This window comes from Achroia grisella, unplaced genomic scaffold (genome assembly GCF_030625045.1).
Source record: "Achroia grisella isolate CSIRO2021 unplaced genomic scaffold, CSIRO_AGI_Agris_v1 utg1174, whole genome shotgun sequence".
NCBI classification, from domain to species: domain Eukaryota; kingdom Metazoa; phylum Arthropoda; class Insecta; order Lepidoptera; family Pyralidae; genus Achroia; species Achroia grisella.
In genome coordinates, this window is record NW_026712590.1 from 2,989,178 (window position 1) to 3,012,590 (window position 23,413).

Here is a 23,413-nt window from a genome sequence, read left to right on the forward strand (position 1 = left end):
GAAATTCTATGATATACTAAATGCTTTTTTTTTAGATATTTTTGCTTCTAATCTTAAAATAATTAAAAAATTGTGCACATAAGGCGAACTTTTCGAAAATTCTAATTTAATTACCAATGGCTTTAGCCTTGTTCATGAAAGGTTACAGCTATTGCAATCCATACATATCCAGTACTTAGTAGCGAGTATGTCACTTGCAACAAAAAAACCGTAACGTTAGTTCCGAAATCATATAGTTACTTAGTTACTGTTCTTAAAAGTTAAAAGTTCTAGTAGCGATATTGTAGTAATAAGTACCAGTTGTTTCATTAACTAATGTTATAGATGGGTACAGAATTAGTAGTTAATTTATAGACCTACCAACCTGTGTACCTACCATACCTATCTTTCTAGCATAAGCGAAATTTCTAGTATCAAGAGTTAGGTTTGCTTTTATTATATTATTATAAGTCTATGCAATTTCATTTGCAAGCACTAATTCCAGGTTTCGTTTCTATTTTATATGACGTGATGACATGCAACAACGCGATAAAAATTATACTGTAATGTATAAATATTTTAAGCCAATTATTAAAGTTAGAAAAAGAAATGTATATGTAGAGGTAATATATAGTTTATTTTCTCTTTTCTTTATACGTCGCCTTTGTTTATTGTATATATATATATATATATATTAGTATATATATATTTTCTCATTTTTGTTATCTCTAGAAAACACTCAAACCGATGCAAACAATTTTACTCATGCATATAAATGTTTGTACCGTGCGAGGAATCGAACCCGCGACTATCAGAAGTAAAGCGCTGTGCTAAACCGCTAGACCATCGCAGACGTTAAATCAATTCTATTCTATTCTATATGTGAAGTATATGGTTGTATATTTTGTTTCAGTCATCGCCTCTTTAGATAACAGTAACAGAGCAATATAAACAAAATCATGATTGATCGACATACAGACTACCACTTTGGTCGGGAAGTCACATTGATTTGTTATGATCAATGTCAATCGTACACCGTTAATTGATGGTGTTTGGTCGAAGCCATGGTTCATGCCATGATTTCGTTGGAACAAGATTCTGTTAACAAGTAATTCTCAAAAATGGTAGATTTTTGAGAATTACTTGTTAACAGAATTTTTTTCTTTATTTTTGTGTTTATATAATATAGAGAGAGTAGAGACAGGAGAAAAATAGTGTATAAATGATATCTATTTAAAACAATCTAATTTTAAACAAGTTACTAAAAGGGATTTAAAGCGTTCATGGTTGATTGAAAAGATATTTTTAAATCTTGACTGTTCAAAACAGTTGTTTAACATTAACATTAAATTTGACGCGGTCATTTTTTATACGTATAATTAGTAAAAATTGCGGAAATGAATATCGAGCAAGTTCCAGTAGTAGCAACAAACGAAGACGTGTGAAGGTAGACGCATATGTCTGCCCATAAAAAGATTTCATTTTCCATCTACCCGCTGCTCTTCTGTTTACCCGTGATCATGGTGGTTGAAACACTGCCGAAATATCGGGAACTCAGCAAATAAATATAAAACGTGGTAAGATCCCGTGATTTTTACTAATTATATGTATAAATTGTTTAACAATTAACAATTCTAACAATCAATGTTATGAATTCTCTTCCATTCATAAAGTCCCCTTAGTAATATGTCTTACATGTCTTCCACGTACAGCGGCCAGTTACGGTTTTACTACACTTATTTCTTTATTTACTTTAGTTTCCATCCATATTATGTAGAATTACTAGTAAATTAGTAATAAACTTATAAAGTATGTTAGTAAATTATAATATCTCACAGTTCATGTATTATAATAATAAAGATATTTATTCAGCGTTATTCGTATTTGTTATACAACTTAAAAGCTTAAATATATTGGTAACGCTATATGTGACTCTAACACAGCATTTGTAGTACAACTAAGTTTGCGCATGCGCAGCACTGATTGTCAGTGGATATCATAGATTTTATATATCTATGTCCACATCCAGATACACTGTGTCCGAAGCAGTGTACTAATATCCAGTGCGTCTGGAGCGGATAATCTGACATATTAGCAGTAGTGGTAAGGATTTATAGATTAACTAGCTGTGCCCGCGGTTTCACCCGTGTGAAATTTTTAGCCTATACTCTGATGTACAAGTTATATTACTATAAAGTTTCATCAAAATCGGATCACTAGTTTTTGCGTAAAAGAGTATCAAACATCGTTCCATACTGACGAACTTCCGCGTTTATAATATTAAAAAGATAAGATTGTCCATACTAAAGTATCATACCTGAGCCCCATTCTGCACTAGAAGTTTAACAACAGCTTCTTGCCCAGCTAGCGAGGCAATATGCAGCGCGGTGTTGCCTTTCTTGGTGGCAGCGTCGATGGCCGCACCACGATCGAGCAATTCCCTGACCACCTCCACGTGGCCATCTTTGGACGCAAGATGGATGGCATTTAAACCGTTCTGTGGACAAATATATTTTTAAGCATACATTTTTAAATAATAAAACAACGTGAAATTGGTATCTACTCCCAAACCGAGCTTGTATTATAAACACTATACGACTAATCTTTTTTCTTACGTTCTTGGCAGAACGTTCATTTTGTAGTGGACTAAGAGGTAGATGTCCTCCGCCTCTATTGACTGATATTCTATATTACTCATGGAGTGGATCACCTACTGCTGCTTTGACTTGATCTATCCATAGCATGGGTCACCGTGTATAATATGTACTAAACAACTAATAGAAATACTTAAATACATACATGTTATGGAACGTTTGCCAAATAGGTCCCAAGTAAGCCAAACAAGAAACAAAGCTAATGGGATACAGAGGGCTAACGCTTAATAGTTTGAAATCCAACGAAAACTGGCGTTGTTCCAGAACTGAAGAATAGATTAGATTTCATGTACAGTATTGTATAATAGGGTATTTTCTAACAAGATTATACTAATTTTCAACAATACAAAAAGAGAAATTTGTATATCTATACTTAACTATTTAATGTAGGTGACAAAATCATTTATTATAAATTTCTATGAACAATTTTTTTATAATTGTAAATAAAGAAACCATTTGGTTTCTTTCTTTTTAATAACGTTTAAACATACACTAGAGAATACCTGTATTTACAGTATGTTGAGTCTTTTTAAGCGTTTTAACTGTAGGTATTGCTACTGCCCAGCCCTATCGTGACCGCAACTCTATTCTATTCCTACGCAAAAGTGTGTTTACCTTTTCATGACTAATCGGTTGAACAGATCTTAATGAAAGACTTTAAGAAGCAATAGCTTTTATCTCATAAAATAGCAGAGGAAGTCACGGGTAATATCTAGTACAAAAAATTATAGAAAACTAGATTTTAACCACTACTCTATTTACTTTTCTATGCATTAGATCGACTAGTCTAGAGTTTTACTTCCGTTGGTCGCGGGTTCGAGTCCTCGTACAGTACAAATATTTGTATTCATGAGTAAGATTGTATATAACCGATATATACTATTTATATATACCGGCGTACTTTCTAAGTTTTTGCAAACATTATGTATCTATTTAATGTATTAGTTGTCTTGTAGCCATAACACCAGCTCTACATGGGACTAGATGGCACTGAGTGTATATTATATTATCTGTGGTGTCGCTAAAATCGCCGTCTCGATCTTCAAGCAAACCAGCTACTATTATTAAAATCAATTTACTTGTATCCCATTACATTTACAGATATTTGACATAAGATAAGACAAGAAAAATGGATTTTTAATCTAAATATCTATCTAAACAAAGCGAGGGTGAATACCACCGTGACCCACCGTTCATAGCTAAAATTCGTGATACCAGATCGCGTGTTTATAACACATACCTACATGAAATTGTAGAAAAGTTTTTATGTCGTTGCACAGCAAAATAAACTTTAACATTTTGGAAATACCTGTTCTTTTCCAAGGAGATTTGGTGGGAAAGAATTTTGCAAAACATTCTGGCTTTGTTTTATAGCTCAATTTACTTTCCAAGCTTATTAGCTACACCGATAACTTCCACACGTCATTTATTAAAAGCGACGATTTCTTGAAAGAATTTTATATTATAGAATGTATGTATAATCTATATAAATAAAATTGAAGTGTATGTTTGTAATATTGAAATAACCATTTTTTACTACATGCATATTAATAATAAAATACGTTGCATACACCAAAATAACATTTTTTACAATTTCTGTCTGCCTGTTTGTTCTGGCAAATCTCTTATATGGCTGGACCGATTTTGACGGGACTTTTTTTAGCAGGTAGCTGATGTAATAAGGAGTAACTTAGGCTACTTTTATTTTAGAAAAATAAAGGTAAATTCCACAGCAGAGAGAACAGCTAGGGTATAATGTAAATGCATAATTATTTTTTAAATTTAAGAGTAGTAACATCCTGAACACACGGATTTAGGACATTTTGTACTATTACATTATTTAAACGGCATAAAATAGAATAGAAAATTATTTATACAAATTAACTTAAAATTAAGCACTTTTGAACAGTTATACTTATTCTTCTTTAATCTACCACTCATTCAAAAAGCTGTCTCATCACAAGAGATGGACAGAAATTTGAGTAGTGTTCTTTTAAACAAATGTAACTTGATATTTTGAAGTTACAATGTGTGAATACAAACTACCAAATAAGAATAACTAATTACAGTCATATTAAATATACAAACAACTGGTTGAGTAACTAAATAAAAGTAAATCAGTCATAGTAATTGGAACAGACCAGTCTGTATGATATAATTGTTATGTTACTATGTTAAACCAGTGTGTACTTCTAGTTCATATTATATGAAAATGTTTATATTTAGTTTGCTTATTTGCTTCTTATATGATTTAAAAAAATATTTCACCTATAGGAAGCTTTATCATCAGTGAGTAACATAAAAACTGATGATGATGAATAATGATGATACTTACAGCGTTGCTAACGTTGATGTCGACCCCCTGCTCGAGGAGGCTAATGATCTTCTCTATCTGCCCGGCGCGCGCAGCCCGCAGAAATGCGGTGCTGGCATCCGCCTGACAAATACAAACATTTTAATACATCATAAAATATATAAATTGCTTAGTACTAATGTTAACTTGATCGGTTCTCTTCATATTGCAAGTATACATATAACGTATTGAATATACTTAGTATTAGTTCATGCAGCCAAGAGTCATTTGTTATACCTACATAATTTACCGAACATTTAATTTTAACTTAATATACCTTCTTATATTTTATTTGAACTTACAAATTAAATTACAAGAACCTTTAGATATTTGTAGACAAAGGTAATTTTTTTTTAATTTCTCTATTTTGTTTAAATACATTCTTGTTATAGAAATAATATATACATATATAGTTTTCTTAGTATATAAACGATTTAAATAAATAAATGCACATATTTTCAATTTGTGATTACTACATAATTATTTACTCTCTATTTTGTAGCTATACTTTTTCGCTGACTTTTTCGTCTGTTCTTTTTGAGTGATTCACGCTGAAATGACTGTAGATTCGACTTCTATTAGTGTTGGCAGTAAACCTTCTTGAGTAAAGATATTTTAAATTTATTTCAATCAAGCACACACAGAAAGAAATCAACAGTTGATACTGATGAAGTATAAGTGTTGAACGACATCACCCTACCGTAACCCATTTAATTTCGCCATAAACTCATCAAACAGCTGACACAATTCCACCGCAGTACATCACCTATATATCTTTACGGCGGCCATTTCGAAGACAACGATATTAGCCATAAACCTATCCCCCGGAGAGGCCTGGTATTGACGTCAGCTACCGCGTGGTAGCGTTTATTGCTGTTCTTGTCAAAATTAATGGCTGAAAGCCATGAGAATGACCGAGACCTATTACACGCACATGTCATAATTTTTAGGGGGTAATTTTTAATGGATGATAATGGAATGCTGCAACCGCCTGTGGTATATACGAAGTACCAGTAGAGAATGATAGGATGAGCATTATGTTAGCTCAGTTGGCGCAGGCGCATCGTGAAGAATTTACCAGGAATAAACACCAACTTGTTCCCCAGGAAATGCCTGATGATGCCTCGTTTAGAGGTCGGTCTTCTTGTTAAGAGTTCGGATAGTGCTTAAAAGCCTAGTGCTGATTGGCGACCAAACTGCGACGAATAATAAGACTGCTAAATAATTCAAATAGTAATTAATTGGAATCACTGTGGATAAATCCATGTCACCAATTTCAGCGGCGAGGAAGCTTGCTTAGAAAGACATGTTTTTGTTTAAGCCAGTGAAATTACAGGGTACGGAGGCATGACATCTTATTCCTCCTGAATGATGACGCAGACGACTTACAACAATGTATAACTCGGTAAAAGGTAGTATGTAACAACGAATTCTTTTATTATAACATTTTTAAATGCGCAACTCTTCTTCATTACATATTCTACACAAGTAGGTTCACGTTATATTTCTGCGTATTCTTTAATATTTGATACATCTTCAAGGCATTCATTGGGCGGAGTTACGACTGCATACTTGTATAGACACGGGCGCTTGAACTCTATGAAATACTCGTATGACGATAATGATGTTTTTATCGATTTGTCTCGAAATAATTCTATTATTGTGCTGATTTGTACCGATGCTTCGACAGAATAATGTAGAACTATATAAATGTTTTTTAAATACTGTTCCCGATGCAACACGCTCGTCATAGGTAGCGTAATAGACAGTAATAAAAAGAGCACCCAAAACTATTAGAAATAATTAAAAATTGTAGGCAGAGTTATTTAAAAAAATACTTTCTTTATTATATACAATAATATTGAAATTTTGTGTGTGTATTTGAATTACATAAGAACACAAATACAAGAACCAATCAAAGGTTTAATTTATGTTCTTAAAGTAGAGTGATTTAAAGTAATTTCCAATCAGAATTGTTTATAACTCATTATGTAATGAGTTATAAACAATTATAAGTTAATTTTGAATATATTCTAATGTTAATAAATAACATAGTTTTTACGCGATTTTATGCTTCACAGCTAATGGCGAATTTTTCAAATTACGTTTACCTTCCCAATATTTGTCCACAAAAAATACACTAACCAATGAAAAAAATTTTTGACCACCAAAATTAGAATCAAATCCGCCAGATGAGACTATTATTATATAATTATTATGTATCAAGTTTTAACTTAAAAAGTTCAAGCCATAGCTAAAAATTCGACTCTACATTGAAAAGCATTGGGAGCTTATAATTACTATGATCATTGTAAATATCACATTTACATAATACTAGCGTAAATTCGTCTGCAAAATTTTCATTCAACCATATTCCACTTTTTTGCAACATTTTCTACACTACATACTCTTATCACTAATAATTATACTCATTCGTTGGCAAACTTCCTCTAAAAGACTACAGTTACATTCACCCGTAATGATATAGCCTTCTCTTTTTAAAGAAGAAGTTCTTTAAAAAGAGAAGGCTATATCATTACGGGTGAATGTAACTGTAGTCTATTTATGTCAAAATAATATCTTGTAAATACCTATATACATAACTATATATTTATACTTATGTACATGTATATAGTATTTACTACATATTATTTTAACATAAATAGGCATACATACATAGTCATACAGCACGCTTTCTCTTACATCCTACCTATATATAAGTGTATAAAAATGTTCTTATACACTTATAGGCAATGAACTGAACGGTTTTAATGAAGCCCTATGTGGTAATGAAAGGGTGAATGTATTGCTATCCAGAGGGGTAGCACTAGTACTCTAACCTCTTTACTACGCAAGTACTTATGTGATGTATTATACTGTAGTAAACAGGTCAATTTTGACGACCTCGGTGGTCTAGCGGTCTAGTCTACCGCTTTACGACCGATGGTCGCGGGTTCGATTCCTCGCACGGCACAAACATTTGTATTCATGAGTATGATTGTTTGTATCGGTCTGGGTATTTTCTATGTATAATATGTATGTATTTACGAAAAAAAATATCTATGTATTTGTATCAGTTGTCTAGGACCCATAACACAAGCTTTAGCTAGCTTAACTTGGGTCTAGATGACGCTGTGTGAATTGTCCTAAGATTATTATTATTATTATAATTACCATAATAATATCGTCTCAATGACTTCAGTATCATGGTCGTAATATCGAAAGTTTTTTTTTTTATTTAAAACTTAATAGAATTGTTGCAAACTCTTTGCACATTTTTATATATTTATTTTTCTACCAATTTTAAATGTATTTTCTTTTAGAATTGTCATATATTTTTATTGTTACTTCTTGTCTACAACCATTTGTACACGTACCTATCTTCATTATAAGTTACCATTTTCTATCCATTGTTTGATTTACATCACACATACAGTCCACTCATTCTATCACCTACATTTTGGTCCATCTTCGCTAAGAAACCAATACAAGAATAATATTAATTGCTTTAAATCCTTGTAAATATCATGTTTATAGAAGCTGTACTTCAAGATACTTCATACTTACTACTTGTCCAGGAGTTCTCTCCGTTATATAATATGGAAAAATATTATTATATATAGATTTTATTATGCTTCGATTTATAAGAATTTTAGATCATGAGTTTAGATTTGGACGGTACTAAAAAACCTTTAAGTGACATTTTATATTTCTGACTGACTCTCTAATAGTGGAAATATGGAAGTGGGCACGTGTTGCGTTCACCACGACGTGGCCACCACATTTAGGATTACAAGTGATATATTTTTAAAATTACCAAAAAAATTGTATTTAAATAGAATGTGTATGTGCAGAAAGAATGACCGGTTATTTAGAGAAACTTTTTTAATAATATTAAATATATATTTACTTAATTTTATTCGTATCTGATGTATTAATAATTTATTCGCTTGTTAATATATTAATAGGTGATAACAATTTATTCAATATTAAAGTAGTAATATTATTCATATTATTGCATACATATTTAAATAAAATCACTATTATTAGCATTTCTCTATTTTATGAGGCACGTGCTAACTAAATTATTGAGCGAAGGACATGAAAGGCATTTTACTTGCATAAATGTCCCTCAAACGAGGGGTTGCGGTGCAGGGGTTCAAATGCACTTGCCGTTCTGAAATTATCGAGTATCTGACTATTTTCCCATTATTATTTTTTTAAATATTTATAATAATAATAATAATCTCAGGACAATTCACACAACGCCATCTAGTCCCAAGTTAAGCTAGCTAAAGCTTGTGTTATGGGTACTAGATAACTGATACAGATACATAGATTTTTTTTTTGTAAATACATACATATTATACATAGAAAACACCCAGACTGATACAAACAATGATACTCATGAATACACATGTTTGTACCGTGCGAGGAATCGAACTCGCGACCATCGGTCGTAAAGACCGCTAGACCACCGAGGTCGTCATATTTTATTTATGTAACATATTTTTTTGTTTATCGCATGCCTCATCCTTGTTAATGTGTATTTACTTAGAACTACATATGTCTGTTTTTTGTTTAATTTATCAAATGTTTATATATTTTGCAGAATTAGTATATATATTTAGATATACATATAAAAACTAATTCTGCTAAATAAAAAATATGCCGTAACCAACCCATAAATGATGATTTTTTCTCGTACTGAGTGAGAAACACCTTTATTACCGATTTTATTTTACTTTGTTACTTTTAGTAATTTACAATGCAACTAAACTAGCTACTGTATAATTCCCCCGGATTAGCCCAAATGTAACTATTTTATGAACTAATATTTTTTTTTAATATAATATAGAGAATCTTACTCACAAAGAATATAGAATATAGAACAAACGAAAAATTAAAATACTAAATATATTTGTGATACAAAAAAAAAAACTATTTTTAATTATTATTATTTTGCATAGTACCGTATTATACTTTATTTCATGTGCATATTGTACAGATACTATGTAACAGTTGTATGCACGCGAGCAATTATTCAACACCCCCCGACATAAAGGGTCACCCCATCACACCCTCTCTATACGTGTGACGTGTACAGCGGCGGTGATTTGTGCACGTCTGACGACTGTTTGACTTGATTTGGTTGTTTAGAAAGGATTCTGTTACATTTTAAACATCGCCACGTTTTATTATCTATATATTTGTTTTATATTTTCCTATATTATACTGCACCCATACTTTCAGCAGTGTATAACTTATAGCCTAAATATTATTCTGATGTATAAGCTATATTACTATAAAGTTTCACCAAAATCCGTTCAGTAGATTTTGTGTGATAGAGTAACAAACATGCATCCATACTCACAAATATTCGCGTTTATAATATAAGTAATGTAATATATTAATTACAGGTATTTGCAACTGAAGTATGTATTATTCGTAAGATTAAGCAGTATGGCTGAATCCTTTGTCTTTCACATTAGTAAAAAGTTTAGTCAAGTGTTCTGTTTTTTTTTAATTATTTGAATAAAGATTATTTCCACTCTCTCTTTTATATATACACACAAACTCACACACAGTCATAGTAATTACAACTAGCCTCAATAGAGGTAGGTCTCTACGTATACAAATACAGGCGCATGAAGTCACGAGCACAACTAGTTTACAATATTAGTACGAACGGAAATGAACACTGGTACTTTTATAACAGAAGTGCCCCACTTGTACGTAATACTGTAGGGCGTAGGGTCCGTCTACTCATAAATCATTATCGACGTCCCCTATTTGTTTTGCCGTCGATATAACGTCATGTGGCTTAGTGACGTCACATCAACGTGGCTGTACACAATGCACCCTTCGATCTTGATGATCGATGCTGATTAAGAGGCTATGTAAGCTAGCTGCTTTTAGTATCATTGATTGCAATCGATTATTATCCGGAATTAAAAGAAAAATAAAAGATCGACTTTCGAGCTTTCTTTTGACCATCTACCCTTTCCTTATTTTTACTTTCTCTATCCACCCAAAGGTGGTCTGGAATAGACTGCTGAGTGATAAGACTACGGCTCTTGTATCAATTAATGTACATATATTTACTATTTTAACTATTTTTGTTCTGTAATTGGTGCAATAAAGAGTATAAACAAATAAACTATGATAGAGTGGAGCCTCTTGGCGCAGGCATTTTTATGCTTAAAAAGAGGTTTCTCGGTCTGATACCAATTTCATCATACAAATACTATATTTAAAGTTTTTAAATGTTCTCTAATTTTTAAATATGGAAGCTAAATATTTATACATTCTTGGTGGCCAGTATTCATTTAATAAGATAAATCTTATCATATATATATTATAGTAATGTCTATAGAAATATATATATATATATAAGAATGTTTAAATATTATAATATATTATAATCAATTTATCAAGAGTTTTTGAAAAGATTTTTTGTGTTACTACTTGTATATCTTAATCCGGAAAATCTTATTAATAAATACTTATGTTTGTGAATCAACTGTTAGCTTTACATGTATGTGTATTATACAAATACTCTTTATTATTGATTAAACTGGGTTGTTTGCTAGAATTAAAATAAATTGTTTGCTATTATGCTGAGATGAATAGGAAAAATAATATATTACTAATGCTACAGATACTTAAATATTACTCACCTATTATTTTTAAACAGCTACAGAATAAATATCTTTTGTATTATTTATAAATCGTATAAAATACAGAAACAGAAACACAATTTACGTGCCCATTTATTTAGTTTTTATGTAAAACATCCACCTACAATTTGTAAACCAGCCGGGGATTTATTGTCGATACTTCAAAGAAAATACGTACATACATCTTATTTGTACTTTTCTATTTATACAATTTAGTTTGTCTTATTCAGAACATTTTGGACACGGGACTTGGGACGAGTTGAAGCACTATGTTTTCGTCAGTTATTAACAAATTTTACATACATTTTCCGTTATGTTATACTTATGAATGCAAATACTGGTTATTATATGGGAATAGAACCTACTACTACCACCACTAGAAATAGTTATATACTTAAGAAAACGTTTTTGTTTTGTTTTTTATCATGAATATTATTCCCGAAATATCCCTGAAATATCTGCCGAAACTTCCCGAAATTTCAGCAGCGCTACAATTTCAAATTTATTATTATTTACCCGTAATGTTAAGAAAAATTACGAGATCTTATCGTAATTATTCTTTATGTTACGTGTAAAGAATAGCCGCTTCTGTACTGTTTTAAATTTGACATGGTAATTATTTACACGTACAATTAGGAAAAATAAATATCGAGAACTCAATGCAAATAAATAAAACTCACCACGTTTTATTTATCCTGTGATATTTTTCTAATTGTATATACAATATAAAAATATAGCAAATAGTATTATAACAAGGAATAAATAATTCATTTAGTTGATACTTCTTGATACTCATGGAGACCATAGAATAGTCAGTAGCTCATTAGTCGGATAGCAGTTTACAATGTCTGGCTGCCAGACAAGAGGGGAGCTTGAAGTTGTTTGTACGCCAGCTCATTTGTATCACTACCTACCTAAATACAGCATAGTCTACAAAGAATTCAACTAGTTTTAAATTCAAAAGCGACTCTGTATTTAAATCTTCTTGTTAAGATATCATTTAAATTTGCTGACACAGATTAATCATTAGCAAATATCAACAATGCAACACTCCAATATCAAATCAGTTTGTACGCCAGCTCATTTGTATCACTACCTACCTAAATACAGCATAGTCTACAAAGAATTCTACTAGTTTTAAATTCGAAAGCGACTCTGTATTTAAATCTTCTTGTTAAGATATCACTTAAATTTGCTGACACAGATTAATCATTAGCAAATATCAACAATGCAACACTCGAATATCAAATCAAAATTAATCGGAATTATAAAAAAAAATGTGTATTTTTCATAGCATAGGGTGCAAATAGTACTCCTGATAGTAAGTGATTACTGCCGCCAATAAGCTATTGCAACACCAGGGAAATTGAAGTTTTGTTACTGATCTTTTAAGAAGAGGTGGGTAGGGAAAGGAATTAAAACATGGACCTAATTCCTGTCCCCGCCTTAGGTCCCTTATTCTGAAGAGATATTCTATCGGTTCGGAAATATCATTACGGGAAGGTATTTCACAATGTGATTGTGCGTGGCATAAAGTTTATATTTTTAAACAACGCATTATATGGTAACACAGCGTTCTAAATGCCTATCCACCCCTATATCTATATATCTATACATATAAATAAAATTGGAGTGTCTGTTTGTAATATGGAAATAACCGTTTTTTACTACATGTATATGAATATAAATACGATACATACACAAAAATAACATTTTATACAATTTTTGTCTGTCCGTCTGTTTGTTCAGACTAATATCTAACTGGCTGGACCGATTTTGACCGGACTTTTTTGGCAGGTAGTTGACGTAATAAGGAGAAACTAGACTACTTTTATTTTATAAAAATGAAGTTATTCTCTATATAATTCCATGCGGACGAAGTCACGGGAATAGCTAGTCATTAATATATATTAATACATGAAAAACTTTTTATGAAAATTGCGCGAACGGATGAATATGAAATTTCGCACGCTAATAGTATATAAGGAGTGCAGAATGCATTTCTTTTTAAATTATATATATAAAATACATAAAATAGTAAAGAAAATACCATATATTTCACACACACATGCATTTTATTCTTTGTTATTGACGGTGCAAAAATGTTTTCTTATTGTGTTTTTATTACGGTCTAATTTCGACCAACTGTGCGGCCAGTACTTATAATATTATAGAACTCAAATCTCGCATGTTTATATCTAACTATTACACGTAAGGAAACCAAATCGTACATGTTTATATCAGTAGTTATAACTGAAAGCTCAAAATAAAAAAGCCTTTGATGTATTTACGATTTTGCATCAATATAATGTATACCGTTTAATGAATTTATTTGGTTTACATTACAGGATAAAAAATAACTTTTATTTGAATCATAAATTCTGTTGTATTTTCTTTATTTTTTAATAGTAGCCACATCAAGGTAAGGAATGTTATGTAAATGAATAGTAATATGTAGTTAGCTAATTGTAGCTTTGTTCCCTGCGTGTAATTAGAGTGAAATTATTATACCTATTATATCTCTAACTCACCCACTTCAACCATCAAATAGCATCTTATGTAAGAGAGATATCGGTTTAATAAATAGATTAGACAGTGAAATGGTATACCTTCTGGTAATGGTAATAGAATGGTACACCTGCTTGCGCTAACGGTATATGCTGGCGAGGTACCAGTGAAGGATGATAGAATGAGCATGAATCCAGGTCAGTTTGCCCAAGCTGGAGAATTGACTAGAATTATATCACGATGGTTTCCAGGGGGGATCACGTGGAGGTCGTCATGATATGAAAGGTCGCTAACAATGGGGGTACTAGCCTCATTTTTAATAATCCCTTACCCTCTATATAGCCGACAGTTGTCATTTACGTCATTCCATAAAAAATACTTATCCGCTTCTTATGCATGCGCCCAGCAGTGAAGTTGATTGCATTATAATAAAAAGCAACAAGTCCGCAATAATTTTTCCACAAGTTCCCTATAATTCAATGTAGATCTGAGCAGTATTTAAATGGGTCAAGGTAATACGACCTCTGCGCTTGACGATACAGCGCAGGTAGAACTCAAGAAATGTTTCAAGGACAAGAATTCTGATTCAATGTGGACCCTTTGTTTTGAAACGCTTCCGAAACGAAAAAAAATACATTTTGAAATTGTATTTTTACAAAATAGGAGGCAATCTAACATGCAGATCAGCTGCGGTGGTAAATGATTATTGCTGCCCATGTAATATATAATAATACCCATAGCACCGACAAGTCTAAGTACTAAGCAGAGCTTTTGTTATTTGGTTGTTATGGATAATCGATACAAATATATAGATATTTTCTTTTTGTAATTGATACATATTATAAGTAGAAAACACCCAGACCGATACAAACAATCATATTCATGAATAATAATAATAAATGTTTGTACCTCGCGAGGAATCAAACCCGCTACTATCGGAAGTAGTTTACTAATCTGAATTACGCATATGAGATCGTGTTCAAATCCGGCTTACATCAAAGAAAACAATTTAAGTGTCAATGTATATTTTTGACTGATTCTCATTCATTGGTGAATGAAATGTAGAATCAACAGTAGACAATGTCTCTATCTACCTCATCTGGGATAACAGTTGTGAAGGTGTTTGCATTGTTTTGTTTAGGATCAAAGATAGGATAAGGATAAAATAAAAATTTCTAGTATTGGAATCGGTACAAACTAATAATATGCCCAGGCAGCATTTTAAATGGGTCAAGGCGTTCCCCGGGTACAAATCAGCTCGCAGGCCGAGTTTCAAGGACGCATCGGATTTGACGTTGTTTATTGATCTGAATTTTAAGGTTATTTATGTGAAAATATTTGTTTATAGACTAACAACTTTTAAATATAGATACACGATTTATACATTGTAAGTTTTGGAGCACTGTAACTCGAATAGAACTCCGAATATATATATTTTAAGTTACACCCTTAGTGTCCATAGTCTGAAGATCCATGCCCTTTTTTGCGCTTTATTTATTTAGTGTAAAATTTCCGCTAAAATGTGTTGTGGCTTTCCTGCAGTCAACTAACTCTGGATGTTAGCTTAACTTATGTGACTTTTTTATTTATAAAACAATTCCTATAAATAATTTTTACTGTAAACTTTGACTACGAATTGTTGTGGTTTTAAAAAACCTTCAAAGAGAAAAATGAAAAATTTCATTGTTGGAAAGTTGGTTAGTTTTAGTAGTGTTAACAAAACTATTTATATTATACTTAGAGACATATCGTAATATTGTTTATTCAAACAATAACACTTTAAATATTCATAGTATTATTAATATTATAAGTTCTAAAGTCACCTATTTTAGAACTTAATATAATATTAATTTAGAGAGAGTCTGTCCTTTTGTTACCTTTCACGACGAAACGTCTGAATATATCTTAATGCAAATAATATGAAAATACATTATTTTTATACCACGATTGGCGGAATAAACAACAAGTTTGTATCACGAGAACAGGCATCATATATCTTTTATTTAAAAATAGCAGACAATATCGCGGGTAACATCTAGTAATATATATGAGATTAAGAAAGTTATTTTAAATCTAAATTCATCATTCAAAAGATTTTTTATACTATTTCTATACAGGTTTGTTAGAAGTAAAAATTCGAAATCAATATTATCCACCCTCCTGATTTAGCTGATGATAAATTCACCCCAACGAGTTTTATTATCGCAATGATTGCATTTTATAAATCACTCTAAATTATAATGTACGCATATTTTTATCTGTATATTTTGTATCTATATCACTTTTTCATTACGTAATTTGCATGTCTATTCTAATAGACTATAAATTATACTTATTTTTCAAAAAATTTCAATAAATATTTCAAACGTATTTTTATACGACTATTTTGTAATAATTAAAGGACAAGACTTCAGTGGAAACAATTACAATTAATAACTTATAAATAATATAGTAATAATAAAGGCATTTATTCAGCATTACATCAGTATTATTATTTATATTTACGTGATGTAAATTTTCCACTTAAGAGTATATTTACATACATTATTGTATTTAAATTTACTGAAGGAAGTTATCAAATAAAGAAACAAAAATAAAATATTCAAAAACAAAATTTAAAAGAAATATGATTATAAGGACATTTTTTCCTTTTCTTAACAAACTGTTTTTTTTTTATATTAAATATATGCAGAACTAGTACTATATCTATAAACTAATAGAAGTATAATATTAGATATGAAAAATTTCACTCACGACTTAAGTTACATAGAGTAAGAAAAAAGTCAAGAGACAACACTACGTAGGGCGCAAATCATCGCGCACACACACATTTATTTATATCGAAAAAAATAAAACAAAACCAAATATTATTTTTATTGAACATTTATAATATTAAGATTATTATTCAATTCAATATTTCATTTTAAATATCTGAAAAATATGTTTATTTCCCTTTTCTATTTCATCAATTTAGTATAAAATCTTCTAAAGTACCAAATAATAACTTGACATATTTTAATTATATTTCATGTCTCATATACTGAGAAAAAGGTAAATGGTAATACATTCTTCACTCACAAATTTATAAAACATCAATTTGTTGTACGTAGTGTTTCCTCTAGACTTTAATGTTGCTCTATGCTATGATTGCATTTCATAAAATAACAGTGCAGTACTGTGATTGCAGGTATAATATTGTGGTTTTACACGATTTATACAGAATAGGTGGTTTTCTTTTACAATTAGCGGTTGTTATAACAATTTTGTAGCAGGGTTGAGTAAGTCTAATAACTATATGTACATTAATGTGGCTTTTGCATGTAGTTTTTCTAACAACTCTAAAAAAAATTCTTACTCATATTAATTAAGGTTGACTTTTGCAAATAGTCCCTTATTTAGTGTAACCTTTATCTTACTATTTCAGCCACGACGCGACCTGCCTTGTAGGCTGTGTTTTAGTTAAAGGCCTAAATAATACCTCCAGGGTATTGTAGTGAAATTACAGGATATTTGCCATGACATCTTAATCTTCAGAAATGACATTATGATGATGTTATCTATGGTGCTGTTCGTATATGGGTGATGAGTGTCACCTACCATTACTTGAAGAGCATAAGTCGTAAGTGTTCCGTTTTTGTACCTGATATTGTTGATGACAATAATCAGCATATGCGAAATGATTTTCGATATCAACAGTCTATTACATACTGCCATGTTTATTCCGTACTAATATTATCAAATCAGAATATCTATATTCGTATATGTCTATTACAAACACGTATGTCACACGTAACGTTAGTTCAGAATGTATTTTTTAGCTGAGAAGAACTGACAAGAAACTAAACTCTCACTATAGACGGTGTCACACATATTGTTAGTTCAGAATGAAGTTTTTAGCTAAGAAGAACTGACAAGAAATTAAACTCGGTGGTCTAGCGGTTTAGTACACCACCTTACATCCAATGGTCGCGGGTTCGATTCCTCGCACGGCAGGAATATTTGTATTCCTGAGAACGATTGTTTGTATCGGTCTTGGTGTTTTCTATAAAAATATCTATGTATTTGTATCAGTTATCTAGTACCCATAACACAGGTTTTAGCTAGCTTAACTTGGCTCTAGATGGCGCTGTGTGAATTGTCCTGAGATTGTTATATTATTATTATATATTACAAATAAGCTTCAACATATTACAAAAAACAGATTCATGTTTAAATTAAATTAAGGAGAATGTAGTTCCCACCAGGACTATATTCCTGTACATTTATAACAATTGGGATTAATTTTTTGTGGGACAAAATTAGGCAATATTAAAATTATAATTCATGTCGTCCTAATATAAAACGCGAAAACCTTGACATGACCACTCCTGCGCCCTAATGGCGACACCTAGCCATACCTGAGCTCATGTTACCTATTAATTGAATTAATTATAAACGTTACCTATAAGTAGAAACCGTAATATAGGTCAGGATGGTGATATTTCAATAAAATTTTGAATTGAAATTCCTAATAGCCCAATTTTGTATGAAAACTTATAACCGGCAGCCAACAAAAATATAACATTATGTAATATTTGCCATACCGTAATAAAAATAATTAAACAATAACCTTGTTAAAATAAATCAAAACCGATATAACGTTAAAAATGCAGCGTGCATTTTTATTAACTGGATTTAACAGCATTAACTGGTTGTAAACGAAAATGTGTATTGCCAAACCATAAATGTAAAAGAGAAGAAAATTTACATTTACATTAATTATTATTTACATAATTGAAGTAAGTTAAAAAATTGATACAGTTTTTTATTGTGTCGGCCAGACTCGATAATAAAAAAAGTAAAAAAATATTAATATTAAAATAAATTAACACAGAACAACGAGACTGCATTTGCAACTGGCAGCCATTAAATATATGCCATGCCATAAAAGTGGCATGAAAAAAGAGTAAAAAAGAAGAAAATTATAAAAACACTTAACACAACATAAAGATTCACTGTATTTTTATTTACGTAATTGAGATTTAGTTATAAACTGTATACTTAGTTTCTCTTTGTTTCGGCCAGATTTAAACTCACGACCTTTGGAATCTAAGTTGGAATAGTACCTAAACCTTTAAGCCACTTCTTATGTAGGTATTTTATATCATATCAAACTATTTTATAATTTCGTCTGATCACTCCAATGTCAAACTCCTATTGGAAATCTGAATCCAGTCAATTCTCCGTCAGGGATTCAAAGAAGCCCCTCAATAACGGAGTCAAGGCCATACAAGCAGTTCAGTGAAATGCGAAATAATCTTATGTAATCGCATTAGATTTGTGTCTTACTCGCACCCTTTATGTACGAAAGAGAAAGTAAATGTCAAATCGGATATAGTATATCTGAAAATATTGAGGCATTAACCGCTTTTATATGATTATACCTCGCCATGACAAAGTTAAGGGGTTTATGATGGGTTTAACCAATAACAATTGGACTCAGATGTATGTAGACGGCCTCAGTGGTCTAGCAGTTAAGCGCACCGCCTTACATCCGATGATCGCGGATTCAATTCCTCGCACGGTACAAACATTTGTATTCAAGAGTATGTTGTATATGTTTTATGTATGTATTTACAAGAAAAAATATCTATGTATTTATATCAGTTGTCTAGTACCCATAACACAAGCTCTGCTTAGTTTGAGATGGATGGAGCTGTGTAAATAATAATTAGCCATAACCGTAATGACTGATCATTATATATAATACGCCATACTCAACTGTAGCATATTTCAACTGTAGAGTTTGTACGAAGTTGTCTGCTACTGTAGGTTTGTCTACCTTTGTCTCATTTATTTCAGTTGCTAAGCTGCTTGCGCTATAAGCAGTATTTCAATTCCATTTAAAAATGTTGTTTAAAGGAATAGTTCTTATCTGTTTATTTAGTTTTTTTTATGTGACCAATGTGTGAAAAATATATTTTTATTTAATAAATATTAATTCTTTCCCTTTATAATGTAATTAATGTGTAAATATAAACGAAAATTACACATTTAAGTAGCTACAATTACATTGCGTCATTGTTACAAAAGTGAGCGAGCGGATATTATGAACAACAGAATGCCGGCACAGTCAATAAAGTAGGAAGCCCGCTGATATTGGAGTCTTTTCCGATAGCTAATTGATTACATTATTTCAGAAGTGACATTTCCAGATTATTAGCTATAAGAATGTTAAAAGACACTGTTTTGTCATTTTTATTACTATTTTTTTCGATTCTCACACTCAGTCTTTTGTGATTTGAAAAGACCCATCACAGACCAGTTTCTTGACTGGTCGTACTATAACCAATCGTAGCAATAAATGACTGATCACGTGACATCTTTTGTGATCAGAAGTTGAGTGCCTCGATTAGATGCGAATAGTTGAAACTCAAATCAAAATTCAAGTATTATAACCAATATTATATTATTATAACCAAAAAGAACCTTACTTACTAGTATTTCATCAAATTGTGTAGCCTGAAGTATATAGCAGTTAAGGAGTATGAAGTGTGACTTGCATAACGAAGGAAATTGAGCCCCGGCTCTTCCAAGTGAATATATGACGATCCGGCTATACGTTAGTAGTGCTTGGTATATATCTTTCTTCCTAGACTGGCGCGTAGGATGCAGTAGGATTGATCTCTCAACCTGTCTTCAGTTCTAACGAATTGTTACATAGACTATACTTAAATGTACATCTTAGCATTCTATGGATTCAGCATGGGGGCCATCGTGTGACAGTGAACGAAACTCCGAGCGTTTCCCAGAACTTGTGACCCAGGTGTCCCTTTAAGGGGTCCAGTTAAGGGGTCCCTTTGTCGATGTATGTCAACACTCACCTTCACCGCTCGTGTTTCTATCCTTACCCACCCAAATCTGGTAGCTTTTGCTAGTGGAGCTTTAGATACACGTTCTAGTATAGAACCCACTACAGTTCTATACATCTAATATATTTTAGTAGGGGGGAAAGGGATTGTTAGTAATGTGGACTCTCGACCCCATTGCTAGCAATGTACCATGTCAGGTTGACCTCCACGCGGTTCCCCCTGGAAACCATCGTGATAAATTCCAGGTGAAATTATCACGATGGGCTAACTGACCTGATCTCATTCTCATGTTATCATCTTCCACTGGTGCCCCGCCAGCGTAAACCGTTAGCGCAGGCGGGTGCACCATATCATTATCATATACAAAAAAAATATATTTTAGTGGGGGGAAGGGGATTGTTAGTAATGTGGACTCATGAACCCATTACTATCAATGTACCATGTCAGGTTGACGTCCACGCGGTTCCCCCTGGAAACCATCGTGATAAATTCCTGGTGAATTTGTCACGATGGGCTAACTGACCTGAACTCATACTCATCTTATCATCCTCCACTGGTGCCCCGCCAGCGTAAACCGTTAGCGCAGGCGGGAACACCATCCCATTGTCATCCATAAAAAAAATATATTTTAGTAGATTGTGGAGTGATTTCTCTTCGAATACAAATAACCATACTCATAAATACAATTGTTTTGATGATAAATTGAACCTGCGGCCATTGGAAGTAAAACGGTGTGTAAAACCGCTGATCATTTGTGTTATACATATAACATTTTACAAACAGTTGAAAAGTGTGCTGACATTTATAGTCTATGTCCATTAGGTACACAATCCACATAAATCCGAAATGCCAACCCGTTTGGCCATATAGGCTAATAAGTTCCAGAGACCGGTGCCAAACAGCAGAGAAATAATGCGTTGTTTATAACGACAATGATGATTCTTTAATTGACATGGGGATTCAGCGCGTCCCCATTCAGGCCTATTTCTAACTATAACTAGGATGACCTATTTTAAAATTAACCGAAACTACAAAATTAATTAGTGTTGGCTCAGATTGGTATCTTGTATTTATTTGATGGGGGGTAATGGTGCGCTAACGCTGGCGAGGCACCAGTGGAGATGAATATGAAATGAGGTTAGTTAGACCATTGTGATCAATTCACCAGAAATCAACGACAATGGTTTTTATACCGTAAATCTTTTACCAATATTATATTTATTATGTGTATATCTATTCTATTCCGCAGCTTAAGGTACAATGGGACTGACGTACCAAATTGGACAAATGTTTTTATATTATTAAAAAAAAACTTTAATGAAATATGAATAAATAAATTAAGATTCTTCTATGGGAAAAATAAAATTTCTTGCTGTCACTGTTTTTAAAACACAGGTTACTTTATATTTGACATAACATAATTAAGAATTGCATTTAAGTAAAAGTGACGTAAGTAAGTAAAAGTGATAATGGTATTTAACAGAAAAAAATTACCAGTCAAAAACAAAGAATATATCACACAATAGAATCAAGTCCCAAACAAAGGCGAGTTACTGTGCATACTAGATTACTTACAGATATAAATACTTTTTTTTAAATATATTTAAACACCTAAACATACAGTACATAACAAAAAGATATACAATATTTAGGAACAATTACCTATGTATTACATTATAAAATTTAATAACGTAACGTAACGTAATTGGAATCCATTTTGTTCAATACAATGAATATATAAATACTAATAAGTCAATACATTTATTCATGAAATATACACCGAAACCGCCCAAGTCATTTGAGTGTATAATATTTCTTTTTGTTAAATTAGTGGCAAAGGAATGAACTTGAACTGCCATGAGTTTTTTATTTCATTGTTTAGTATCAATTATGCATGTACAAAGACTAACAAATTATGTAATACAAAAGTAAAAAGGCTACTGTCCTTGACTTAGATGGCTCGTTGCGCCAAAGCTTACCTGGTTAGGCGTCGCCGTTTCTGTTGTCATCTCTTCGATGGATGCGAGACTACTCTTCTTCTTTTTCTGACATGTACAACAGCCTTTTAGCGTTTGCAGTTTATTATTATTACCGGCCGACCGGCGACAGCTACAGCCGTGACGACATAGCCGAACAGATATCGATTTTACAATGTCCTTGCAGTACAGTCACGGAAAATCTACACGAATACAAAAACCCACAACGACATTCTCGCATATGTTATTTTTTAAAAAGATAATTTTTAAAATTTTCTATCTATGCCACAATTCTAAATTCGAATCGAAAATCGCGAGCCACGCTCCGCCATTTTCCTTCCGTATTTTCGTAGTCCTCTATCACACTTAGATTTAAAACGAAACTAAGCAACAATTAAAGCTGAAGCAATAC

At 31.9% G+C, this 23,413-nt stretch overlaps 1 protein-coding gene across 1 annotated transcript in view; it reads right to left on the reverse strand.

Moving 5' to 3' along the window:
- The window catches only part of LOC131851953 (ankyrin-2-like), a 68,678-nt gene extending 45,265 nt beyond the window's left edge, over nucleotides 1-23,413 (reverse strand). Inside the window, exons 1-3 of the mRNA XM_059202514.1 lie at nucleotides 23,005-23,413; nucleotides 4,969-5,070; nucleotides 2,297-2,476 (exon numbers count right to left, since the gene is read on the reverse strand). Coding sequence (XP_059058497.1) covers nucleotides 2,297-2,476; nucleotides 4,969-5,070; nucleotides 23,005-23,034 — 312 coding nt within the window. The 5' untranslated portion in view covers nucleotides 23,035-23,413. The remainder of the gene's footprint in view (nucleotides 1-2,296; nucleotides 2,477-4,968; nucleotides 5,071-23,004) is intronic.